This window comes from Xiphophorus hellerii, chromosome 13 (genome assembly GCF_003331165.1).
Source record: "Xiphophorus hellerii strain 12219 chromosome 13, Xiphophorus_hellerii-4.1, whole genome shotgun sequence".
NCBI lineage: Eukaryota > Metazoa > Chordata > Actinopteri > Cyprinodontiformes > Poeciliidae > Xiphophorus > Xiphophorus hellerii.
Window position 1 is genome coordinate 18,150,366 of NC_045684.1, and position 12,847 is coordinate 18,163,212.

The 12,847-nt window shown below is 36.2% G+C and overlaps 1 protein-coding gene across 1 annotated transcript; it reads right to left on the reverse strand.

Moving 5' to 3' along the window:
- Nucleotides 1-3,950: 3,950 nt before the first annotated feature.
- On the reverse strand, nt 3,951-11,228 carry sla1a (Src like adaptor 1a). Its single transcript, XM_032581713.1, has 8 exons — nt 11,079-11,228; nt 10,537-10,633; nt 9,622-9,721; nt 9,373-9,459; nt 9,093-9,196; nt 7,428-7,559; nt 6,907-7,036; nt 3,951-6,378 (listed from the first exon to the last, which is right to left on the reverse strand). Exons 2-8 carry the CDS (start codon nt 10,607-10,609, stop codon nt 6,177-6,179), a joined length of 828 nt encoding a protein of 275 aa, XP_032437604.1. The 5' UTR covers nt 10,610-10,633; nt 11,079-11,228; the 3' UTR covers nt 3,951-6,176.
- Nucleotides 11,229-12,847: the final 1,619 nt, after the last annotated feature.

A 12,847-nucleotide genomic window follows, 5' to 3' on the forward strand; every position in this document is an offset into this window, starting at 1 on the left:
AGATAGAAGCCGAACTGCATTTGAAAGAACTTGAGCTTGGTGCTGGGTCTTCGCAATCCCAATCAAATGATTTTGATGTTTGTAAAAATGTTCGTTTGGTTTCTCCATTTAATGAGCGGGATGTTGATAAATATTTCACGTTGTTTGAAAGGGTGGCACTCACACTTAAATGGCCTAAAAATGTGTGGACTTTGTTGTTGCAGTGTGCACTAAGTGGCAAAGCGCAAGAGGCAGATGGCCTTGATTTTGACAAAGTTAAAAGTGCTATTTTGCGGGCGTATGAATTAGTGCCTGAAGCGTATCGCCAAAAATTTTGCAAATTGAAAAAACATTATAATCAAACTTGTGTAGTGTGTTGTGCCCTTGTTGGACGTAACATAGAATAAACAGAAAAAGAAGAGTACAGTTTTAATATTTTATTTGGGGGTTAAATTCCCTGTAAAACAATATGTTTCCTTAAATTTAATCCTCTTTGTTCATCTAAAAATCAACTTGAACCCCTGAGCCTTTTCTGCACAAGAGGACAAGCATTGTGAGGGTATCTTGTTTATTTAGTTACCTTTGAAATTCAATAATTCCCCTTTTTCTCCCATGAAAGTTTTTGTTTTCATGTTGTGCACAGATTTATTGGCAAAGCCACGTTGGCTTATCTGTCCTATCTGCACCAGTTATACAGTAAATGCTAAAGACCCCTTTGCCAATAATTTTGAAAAGTGGGAGTTAAGGGAAGTAGAATAATGCTAACACTGAACTGTGAAAATGAAGTGATAAACAAAGCAATACCTGAATGTCACTTTCACCCCAGTTTCTTTGCAGGAATTTCTTACCTACAGTGAAACACTCAAGATGCGAGCGGTGAGTAATGCTGACTGGACAGCAGTCTCTACATGTTGCACTAGGGCCACCAGATGTTTGAGTCTGCATCAGTGGCTCTTCCATTCAACACACGGAAGCACACACGTTTCGACTTTACTCCAATCAGTAACTTGCAGACATTTAACGAGTGCTTATAACAAGCTTACACAACTCTCATATCCTTTTGTTTTACAGGAGAGAAAGTGCTGAGCTCGACTTGACTGATCACACGCTTGTCGGCTTGTAAAGTTAATGAAACCATTAATAAGATTGGCAGGGCTGCCAACTTTGAGGAAAATATGTGTGGGTGAACAGCAGCTTTTTTAAATTACCCCATTGTGGGTAAAATGTAAGCTTTCATGCTCCTGTCTTTTGTGCCCGTGACAAGACCCGGGAATGGACCTTTGATCAGTAGGCTTGAGGCTCAAAGTTAAGAGGAGCCAAAGGAATTTTAATTATTATGGGGTGTATTTTCCAAAAGTTTTACCAAAAGAATCCTCCTTTCCATTTCCATTAGAGTAAAGAGCATAAGCATGTGACTAAATCAACAGAAAATAGCCGGAAACACAAATTTTGGTAACAGAAGATTGCAATAACATGAACATGAATTTTTAACCCTCAATTTACAGATATTTCTGTATAGAAATTAAAACTTTCCTTAAAAAGAATTAATGCATTCAAACTCAGTAAACCATTGTAACTTGTCAGAGCAATGTAAAGCTAAATGATCACAGCTTTAAACTGACTTTATTCTGTGAAGTCCAAACACACTAGACATTTCCTATATGGATTTACTTTTACTGCATTGGCATTGGCTTCAACATCACATCAAAGTGATAACGCAACTCTGTTGTAGGGCTAGAAACCTATATTTCTTGTAATAATCAAACCTAAACGGATTTAACTCTGGCTTTCACAAGTTGTTTTTAAAGCGCAACATAAGCCAGACTTTAACCGAGGTAAAACCGAGGCGTGGGTTCAGAAAACACATTATTCTGAACCCATGCCTCCCTCAAATGGAAACACTTTTCTAAGTATTTATGATGATGTAGAGAAGACCATGACTATTTTAAAGAGACAACAACTTTCTTGTTAAAAAGAGCTTTTGTATATGGGTAGCAGTGAATGAGCACTCTTACTTTACCTAAACATCCAGCAAAGGAAAACAAGGAAATTCATGAAAATAAATGGGTGAAGAGATTGGGTCTCATCTTCCACGAGAAAAAGCATTCTTGCTTAAAACACTTCTTTCCACAAGACTATTAGACAAATGGAATCTTGGCTTCAAGAAAAGGAAAAAATCCAAATATGAGTGTAGCCCTAGCAGTCAGGAGGAAGACCAGCAAGGTACCTTCTGTCCTTGCTTGTGAGCTTATAGATTCTTGTGTAAGAAACTGCATTGTTTCTGTGGGGTTTTAACTGTAAAATACTTGCAGGACTTTAAAAAAAAATAATCAAACCGATCAAACTCTTCCGTGGTGTCTGAGCCAAACTAATGTCAGAATACCAGTATTTTGTCTTCATTTTCAACGACCACATGTATAACATTGTAGAGCCAAGGATATCTTGCAGTGAGAAAAATATTATGGTTTTATTGGCGCCAATGGCCTCAGAAAAACATTTTGACATTTAAATTGCTGTAGTGCAATTAATCTCTCCCAAGTTAACAAAAACTGATTACATAAGCAAATGTGAAATTTCCACCTGCGTCCATTCACTGCTGTGAATTTAATGCTTTGTAAAAATAAAGCTTTCTAGTGGAAGCTGTGTGAAGAGTGTTGGTGCAAAGCCGTGTCCATCAGGGATAACAACTGTGGAACTATTCAAAAACCTCAGTTTTTGAATAGCAACATGCACTTCTATTAGACAAGATTTCTCCTCACTTTCTTGTTCTTCATGGAAAATTGCAGAGTATATATTTACTTTTTGAACTCAGATTTAAGACGGGGACTTTGCTACCACTTTTGCCTTGTCGATTCTGTTATGCCTAAGTTTGTTATTCTGTATCACACTGTACGTTTGCTAACTGTATCACACTTTGGTCACTGTAAGTAGTTGCTGCACTGGGGTATGTTTACTTTAATGCTCTTTACATCATTCTTAACATTGGTCATGGGAATGTACTGTATGTACGTATCATGCACAATTGAAAAGAGAAGTTAGTTTCTGTTGGCATAATAAATGCCCTTAAAAGCCCACATGACATGAATAGAAGCATGGGTGCTTGTTGTAGTTATGCATAAAGTGTTTGAAATTGCTAAGTTGTATTCTAAATTATGACTTTTAAAATAATAATGTGCCTCGGTCAAATCTTGACAGCAAAAACACCTACCTTAAAAATCATTGGACATGAAACTGCAAGGAAGCCATTGGTTTAGCAACTTTATCCACAAATGTGCCAGTTTACCCATTTAATTCTCTGTTTCTGCATTTACTGCTTTTAAAACATGGTGAGACAAAACCGTAGAATACCACACAGGGTTGCAAAACCCAAAGACAGGAAACATCATTCAGGGTTAATTTCATGTTGCAAAATTCTGTTGTTTTTTTTTTTGTTTGGTTTGTTCATTTTGTAACAGATGATTTTGAAACACGGCCCCAAGATCACCGATGTTTCAACATGGCTACCATGTAATTAACTTGACCTTTTCCTCTGCAACTAACATGTGACTCAGTTCTACTTCACCATGCACTGCAAAGCCTGATCATGATGCCTTTAAATTTTGACTGACACCAAGAAACCATAAATAGTCATAGATAACCTTAGGCAGAAAAAAAAAAAACATTTAAAGTGGTGAGAACACTACATTTTCACATCAGAATTTGCCTCATACATAGATAGCTCTTTGTGCCTGTAATTATTAATATTTAATGGCCTGTAAGTGCAATATGCATTAGAGGAACTTGTTTTAGCACCAAGTTTGGTCATGTTGTTAAATGTGTTCATTTTCCATTACAACTGTGTAACACTGTAATGGAGGATGATTGTTCACTGACATGCAGAGTCCATCTGGTCATCTTCTGATCAAACAGGGTTTAAAAGTAAGAAAGACAATATTTCAGTGGAAAGTTTTTGAAAAGTAAAAACCCCACAGTAGTTTCAAGGCATTTTTAATTTCACATTATTGTAGCACACACGTAACACATGGTGAGTTTTTTTATTTTTATTTGATCTCACAATGTAATTTCCACATTTGGCAACTCGTGCCATTTCAAGCACAGTTAAAGCAAACATAAATATATTTCAAAGAGATAGTTAAAAAAGCTAAAAAGTATTTAACAGAAGCACCGCACACTTTCATGTTAACCGTATTGAGAGTAAATATATAAATGACTATACAAAGGTAGCTGTAGTCGAAAAGATAAAAGATAACTAAGCTATACATACATATACCAATATTATAAGACTAACTTTTCAGAAATTAGTGGAAAAATGTGTGTTAAGGCAACGTGGCTTATTTTTGTAGTTAAAGCAGAACAGCAGTTTCACACTTTCTCTTGACTTCAAGACACCATTTTAATACCTTCAGTTGACTTTAAAAATGCACGTTAAAGGAACACCTGCATCATGATAATTGTTTTAGTCAAAAGCTCAGTCTCCTCCTACCAGAAGAAAAGAAAAAGCAGGTGTAATCATAAACATAATTTTTTTCAATCTGGTGGAGCAAGCAAGTAATAACAAGCAAAAAAAAAACCAAAACAAAAGAACATGACATTTGGGGAGACATTTCAGTAGTTGTCCCAAAATCTAACTAAATTTTATGGATTCAGTAAAACATTTTTAATTGTTTTCATTGTCATAATGGTTCAGATTTTATAGCATTTACCAAAGAAAAAAAAACACACAACAAAAATATTCCTAAGCTGCTGGTTCTGATCTTGCCATGCAAGTCAATATGGCTGTAGATGATTTTTGTTATGTGGGTCCACTACAAATATTAAAAATATTGGGCACACTAAATTTTGTCCTGTGTTTGAAATATGGATATTTTGCACACCCTTTAAATATGTTAAATGTGTACTCTTTTTAACAGTATACATTTTACAGCACGCTATTGAGCAAGCTCACTAAAGGACCTTTTTCCACAATAACACTAATTTTTCTATTTTCCTTTTTCCACAATTAACACCTAAGCTACCTACTTTCTAGATAATAAGAAAGTAGGTAAAATAACCTTCCTCTTGAAGCCAGTTCAAGCATTTGGTATGCCAGGATGAGTGAATTTTCACCAGTGCAGACAGATGTCATGCATAGCATAACATGACACCTGTGACAACGTGGCCATTGCTGCAATAGACTACTTTAGTTGCACATGTGTACATTCACTACAGGTATCAAATTGTGATTTTTTTAAATAGTTATGGTTTCAAAACAATATGACATAAAAACAAAATCTGTCATACTGTTCTTAGGGTTCTTAGAGTAGGACAGAAAATGAAACTGCTAACAAATGTAGCAGACGTTTATTCTATATTTTAACATTATTGTATCTGTAATACTCCACGTATGAGATCATTTTTGCGGCAATAGGTGTTATAGTTGCTTTCTTATTTTTAAGCAAATGCAATTCATGATATTTTTTTCTACACATATCATGATACTCTAAAGACATTATATGCAAGGTCCTTAAGTTGCAACACTTATAGCATGTCATTTTTTCCTACACTAAAAAAATAATCTGTTGCAATCTGACTTAAATGTTGATCACACCAGAGAAGCCACAGATTTCAGAGTTTAAGAAAACTTAGTCCTGAACATGTTTATATTAAAGACAATCCTTTATAAACCATTGAAACAGGTGGAACACAAAAAAACATCATTGTGGGTTAGCAACATAATTAGATGAGCTTTTGTGAACAAAAACATTAATCTTGTCAACTTCATGAGGTAAAAATGAACAAAAGTAGCAAACATTTATTCGTATACATATAAGTATTCACCTCCAACTGACAAAGGGAAATAGTTTGAACCAGTGCTAGTATTCTAGATACTTCCTCCCAACAATTTCTATGGACTATTTTATATTTGAATAATGCTTGTCGTTATTGTTGAAGCCATGTGTGGCATCTACTCATCTGACTCATTCACACGTTCATGTGAAAACATATTTCGTTTGTCTTTGAAGCATGAGTACAAGTGTAACTTACTGTTAAAAGATTTCAAAGTGCTGTTACTTCAACTCACTTTCAGGTACTCTGACCAGAGCCGAGCCAGAGGATTCCTCAGCCGACGTTTCGGAGCTGTAGTAGATATCTGAGAGTCTATGCAGGCTTCTGCTCAAACATTTTTTAAATTCATTCGAACCAAGTTGCTGCCGTCTCTAAAAGTCGTCCTCATACTCAGTGTTTGCATTACTACTTTCTGGAATCACATACACAGATCGAGATTTCTTCTTCCTGCGATCGCCTCGCTGCTTCTGAGGGTCTTCTTGGCCAGAAAAGGACAAATAAGCAGCGATGCTGTTCCTCACACCGTAGCTCACCATGTTGTTGCTCTGGCCCTCTGTGCTGACCAACTGTTTCCTGTAAAGCCCATTGACATACCCACCCCAACAAAATTTATTTAAAACAATATGTTATTTAAAAAATGTCTAGTAAATTTGTTTTTATATATTTTTTGAAAATCTACTGTCTTTTTGTTTCTTGAACTAGGTATATAACCACAGTTTCCGTTATGTTAGTCACTAACCTTTTTGCATAAACTTATAAGGTTGCATTTTTGCACTTTCTCTCATTTCTGAAGTACATTTGTATATTTGGGTCTTTTTGTACCAGTCTGAGGTTTTTTTTACTAGTCTGAGGTCAATTTTGCACAATGTTGTTTAATTTGCATCTGTAAGTCTTTCATATTGCTGGCACCTTTTTGTCACAAGCTTGTGGTATGTTGAAAATGTGTTGCATAATCTTAGTTCTCTCTTTTGTTTTGTGCCCCTTTCTTTATTTTCCTTATGCACCACAGCTTATTCCCAGCTTAAAACATTTTTGATCAGCAACCTTTTCATCCTCACATAAATAAACTAGATCAATGTGATTTTGACATCTCTGCTGTACCTGTCTACTTTCCTCCAGTCAAAGTTGTGTCGCATGACGACAGGTGGTGGTCCAGGATTTGTTTCTGGTGCCTCAGCTTTTCCCGACAGACAAGGGGTGGTGAGTGTGCAGCACAGCCCATCTGCAGAATCTGTAGAGGAAGACAGAGGGGAAATAAAATAAAACCAAATAAGACCAATTTTAGGTTGCATTATTTGCATTCTGTCTTCACACACTCTATTGCTCAAGCAAATGCCACTCAAACCAAACTGTGAAAGACTGGGGTTCAATCCTGGCCTTAGCAATCACACTCTTTCAGCTGCCACCACATTATTTGACAGTTTGTGCATGGAAAGTGATTATCAGTCATGCACGGCTTACTTAATTTCCTGTTTGTTCCAAAAGTGTTCTCTGAGTGCCGGAAATATACTTATAATGTTAAGATTGATAAGAATTTTTTCTATTTTGAGGGTATGAATATTATTTTCAGCAACTCAAAGTAAACACATGTCAGTGCATGAGTTTTTAGTGCGTCCACCTACCAGAATAATGACTGATCATATCTTCAAGACATTGGAAAGTGAGCTTCGGTGAGATGTAGTACCAGCTGTTGTCCAGTCTGAAGATTCGATAGTGCTTCACTGCCCTGTGCTTCACTGAGAGTGAATACAGACCTGAGGAAATCACACAGTACATTTGTAGATAACCATATATATGGAAAAGAAAAGTGAGGCAAAGCATCAAAGATTTACATTGTGTACTACTGTATGTTGATGTTGTTTGACAAGTTGATTGTCTGTTCAACTGCTCACAACAAAGACAAAACATAAAGCAGCATCTTAAAGTGATAGTTTAGTTTCTAAACTGGCTGAACCTAATGGTTAGTCCAACAGTGCCCAAAACCAAAGTACATTTCTATCATCATAAAATAGTTCTAATCTCTAAAATAATATGAGATCAATTTTGCATAAAATCTAGTGACCATTTATGTGCTAAACGGATGTGGAGGGCGATGTACCAATAGTGATCTTCCTGTGTGAAACATACTGCAAACGGAACAACTACAGTGTTTCTGGTCAGCAAAACAGACAAGTAAGGCAGTGTAAAAATCATAAAATCACATACATTTTAATAGATATCTTTACTTTTATAAGGGCAGTTACTTGGAATGGAAACATTTAACTTGTTCTTTTCTCCGAATATGTTTTTCATAGGATGATAATTGGTGGATTACCTACTTCATACCTCCATGGTTCACGTAAATTATTGTTGGCTTTTGTGAGTAATATTTGTATAAATAGCTATGATCATTTTGAGATTGGAGTTGTTTCAAGACTTTAGAAGTCCACTTTGGTTCTGTAGGTTTCCACATGTTTATGCCACATTTACAGGATTAATTCTTTAAAAAAATACCCACAGGTGTATGCAGAAGAGATGTAGACTGCACACAGTAATTTCTAGTTTTAATGGCAAAGTTTGCACCACTGTTTCACCGTACAGCCGTCTCTACTATCTCTAATATTTAGATTTTTACTTTCAGTCACACTGAGAATGTTGGCTCAAGTAAATGCAGAAATAGCACGCCAGAGGCTTGTATTTGTCTTTGCAGCAAGTTTAGCTAAGGAACTACTTACAAAACAGTTTCACTGTTATTTGAAGAAAAGAAAGTCTATCTGTTTTTTTGGGATCATTTTTTTAGTTCGTTCCTTCTTTAGTGTTTCACTTCTGAGAGAAATAAGGTTCCTGAAGCTTGTCAATTAATGAAGAAATATATTCACACAAGAAAATATTGAAATAAATATTTTACTAACTGTACCATGACTGAATAGGGCAATATATGCAGCAACTGAACTATACAAAAACAAAAAGACATTGCGAGAATGCACTTGGAGCTGGCTGTTGCTATGCCTAACATGCTTGAGGTCAAAGGTTAGGTTAGGTCAGTAATAGCATTGTTCTAAAAATAGCTGCATTTTGGTGATCTTGGTGTAGAGAACAGTGATGTGGGATCTGTTGTATAATGCTACGTTTGGAACAAAACCCCACTTCGGTCCTGCTGCAGCAGGGAGCTGCCTCCCTGTTGAATTGACATGCCGATGCAGGAAACAAATAAGCAATAGGGTCTCTGGTCATGCCACCCTGGGTGGTAAAGCCATGCTGCCCGTATCACATACCAGTGCTGGTTGCATAGCTACATGCGTTCCTACCTCTCTCGCTGGTGCTTTCTCGCACCAGAAACGATCCCACTCTATTTCCAGGTAGAAGAAGCAGCTCTTCGGCTTTCTGCCTTCCCACCCCCTCAAATAGCCACCTGACAACACAGTAAACATGATCAGCGGCACAAAAATGTTTCCAGTACTGACATTATAGAGAAGTAGACTTATATGGACATGTCATGATAAGAAAGACGAAGAGCTTTTGTTATTTTTTTTTTCTAGATATGCGCTGTGATGGTCAGCTTTAGAAAGAACATGAAATTCTACTCACCCATGGTAAACTCTCACCACATGACTGTTGGGTATATAGTTTTCCTTCCTTGTATCAATAGAGCGAACTCTCCACCAATAAGCTTCCCTGGCCGCCACAAAGAAGAAAAGAGGAATTAATAGCTGACCTTTCTAAGCGCTTCTCCATAATGAGTTCTTGCGCAATAAACTGACTCTTAGTTTTTGACTATTTTACCATGATCATTTTAAATGTGTTGAGAATTTGAACTAAGAAAAACAAAAATCTTACTGTGCAATGACTCTGAGCTTCTCCCCCATTTTGTAAATGGGCTCGCTGATTTCCATAGAGGGGTAATCGTTGATCACAACTACTATGTCATCATCAGAACCTGACAACAAAGCCGGATATTTGCGAACGTTATAAATACTGACTTTGCGCAGGCCTTATGTCTGAAAAGCATGCATTTCAGGATGTTTGCTTACTTTAATTTGAATATTAATTATTATCCTTTTCAGAGGATAATTAACTAATAAAATAATGCTACATATTTTTAGAGGTGGCTGTGGATGTTTTGATAAAAAGAAAAACAACAAAAATGTGTTATTTATAAAAGAAATTCCAATTTATTTTATAAATACTAAATTTAAAATTGAAATACAAGTTGTTGCTTTTTAGTCAGATTAAAATCTACGTTTTCTCTTAATGTTTAATGTGATGAAAATGAAAAATCACCAACACAAGAAGGAGAATTATTTTTCTCTAAGTTTTTCTAGACGGACGGCTGATTCTGTGAATTCAATGTTGAACTCCCCCAGAGCCTAGTCGAGCAGTGATGTCATAGGATGAAGCCTTTCTTTTATCAGTGCAAGATGTCAAATTGGGAGCAGAAAAAAAATATTTCTCTTTGTTACTTATGCTTTGATTTTTAAACCATAAAAATATCAAATTTACAATTAACCACAGTATTTAAAAACTAATTTCAAACAACTACTTGTGTTTTTTTTTCTCACTTTTGGGCACTGATGAGAAGCTTCAGTTGTCAAAACATGTACAGATCAGCATTTTGCACTGTTTCATTTTAATTTTTAATTGCAAAAACTATACAACTGATAGCAGCAGATAAAGATTTCACTTCTTTTTTTTCAAATAAAGTAACTTTGCAAATACACTTCTGAGTTTTGAAGTTTTTAGTGGTGACCTTACCCTTCTGAGCACTGTCAGGGTTGTCAGTGTTGACCTTGCTGCTGTCACTAGCGCCTCGCATCATATTCCCCATCCTCCAGGGGGACCAAACTCCAGCCTGAAGTCAACAGACAGACATGCAATAATGTATTCATATGCTGCTCCTTAAAGTCTCCCTAGTCTCATGCACTTTAAGTTCTGCATCTCACTACAGGCTGACCAGTGAGCTATCTCATCTCTCAACTATCTCAGTTCAGAATGGGGAAACTGAGGTTAGATGCAATCGGCCAGAATTTTCCATTGCAGCTTCCAGCAGCTTTGGTGTAGTCAACTGATAGAGGCAGATTGAAGTATCATTTTACGTAAACCCAACCTTTCAGACTGCTAATTTTACATGTTCTGTGTAGCGCCCATGAAGAAGGACTGAAAATCTAACTGTATATGTAAATCAGATCTTGTATATTTGATCCAAAGCTACTTTACGCAGTGTTCCTTTATCTGGTATGAAGAAGTAACGGTCTGTACATAAACTAAGTAGCAGATATGATAAGTATTCAACCTACCCATAGAATTAGTAGTTCATTGCAGGTGTTTCAAATGTGGTGATAAAAGTCATCGTCCAAACAGGGCCACGGTGGCAGCCGTCACAGAATCTAGACCTAGAGCTGTTTCATGTTAGCAAGACTTTACCAGAATGACATGTAGAGTGCGGTGACAGCCCTGCATCATACTGCAAACTTACTTCCTGTAACGAAATGAGGAAGAGAGAAGGCAAATGTGTTTTGTAAAAACGTACCAAAAAAAAAAAACAAAAAACTTAAGAGTTGAGTTTACAGCAGTTGCCCTGCTTAGCCTAAGTGAAAAACCACTTGAAGAGGGTTTAACACGTTCTAGCTTTTACGGTTTAGCTAATCACAAATTAAGAAGAAAAGACTAATTTGTTAAACTGAATCAAAATGTATCAAGTTGTATACATTTTTATAGGTAAAGTATACACAGACTAACTGTAATTGTGTCATTTTTAATGCATTGGGCAGAAATGATCTCTGGCACTTGAGTTAAGTGTCTTCAGATTGAAGACACTTAACTTCAATCATGATGTTGTGAAGAGGATTGTCATTGTTCTCCATCAACTGTGGAGCAACATTATTTATTGCACCATCAGCTCGTGGGGCTTCAGACCAATCCAACTTCATCAAATAAAGACAAGGAGAACTGGTCTCTCAAATAAAAACGTACACTTACTGACCCCTTTAGTTTGATACACTATGCTACTGCTGGGATTCACTACTCTTACATTCAGAACTACCTAACATCTTTCTGGCATACATTCAACAAGATATTGCAAATCTCCTATAAATATTTTGACATAGAATTGAGCACATTTGTCAGATGTACATTCATAATGGAAATTTCCTCTTCCACCGCATCCCAAAGGTTGATATGATGGAGATATGGTGACAGTCGAAGTACAGTGAATAAATCCTCTTTCTTTTCCATTTTCAAGCTGAGTCAGAACTTCAGCAAGTCCTCTTCACCATGTCTTGATGCTGAAATGCGTTTATTTGCTGACATAGACATATAGTTGATTTTTTTTTTTCTTTACACTACCAAGCATTTGAACAAAGTTACCATTTGAACAAAGTTACCAAAGGAAGCAGGTGGTTAGTTAGTGTAAAATATAATAACTAATCTTCACAAGCTTTCTTAAACTCATATAGTAGAGTTTTGTTTGTCCCTGCTAGTAATCAGCCAGTCAACAAAAAAAGAAAATTTTGTTGTGAAACTAAAACAAATCAAACAGCTCTAGTTCTCCACCAGCCTCAGTTTTTACCTGGAAACCTGTTGCCACGTGTATTCTTTCAGGTAAAAAATAGCTTATTACCAGAACACATACACTATCTATTCAAGTTATTAATGAAGTTGTGTGAGATGATGTAAGTTAAGTTCATACATCAAGTTTAGTATCAGAATCAAGATAAGGTATGATGCCATTTCCTGTTTTAATTGGTTGCAACAGGAGTGTCCAAATAGACTTGTAATGGCAGTCAAAGTAAAATAAGTAACCTGCTTATAATGTTTCAAGTGTTTGAAAATCAAAACTTAGAATATCTTGCAGAAGTATTCATGTCTTAAAGTCTCTGTTCTGGTTTCTTCACGTAACACCACAAGCTTCACTGTATTTCATTCAGGCTATTTTTTCATAGAAAAACACAAAGCAGTGCTTAAATGGAGAAAAAAAAGTTTAAATCGTTTAACATCCTCTAAAAGTTTTCTTTTCCCCAGGATGTATCTGTTTGCAACATCACGTATGAACAGCTTCCCTGTCATT

Coding starts and splice junctions, on each gene's coding strand:
- sla1a (XM_032581713.1), bottom strand. CDS start 10,609: ATGGGGAATATGATGCGAGGCGCTAGTGACAGCAGCAAGGTCAACACT. Junction 9,722..10,536: donor CCCTGACAGTGCTCAGAAGG/GTAAGGTCACCA, acceptor CTTTGTTGTCAG/GTTCTGATGATGACATAGTA. Junction 9,460..9,621: donor AAGCTCAGAGTCATTGCACA/GTAAGATTTTTG, acceptor TGTGGCGGCCAG/GGAAGCTTATTGGTGGAGAG.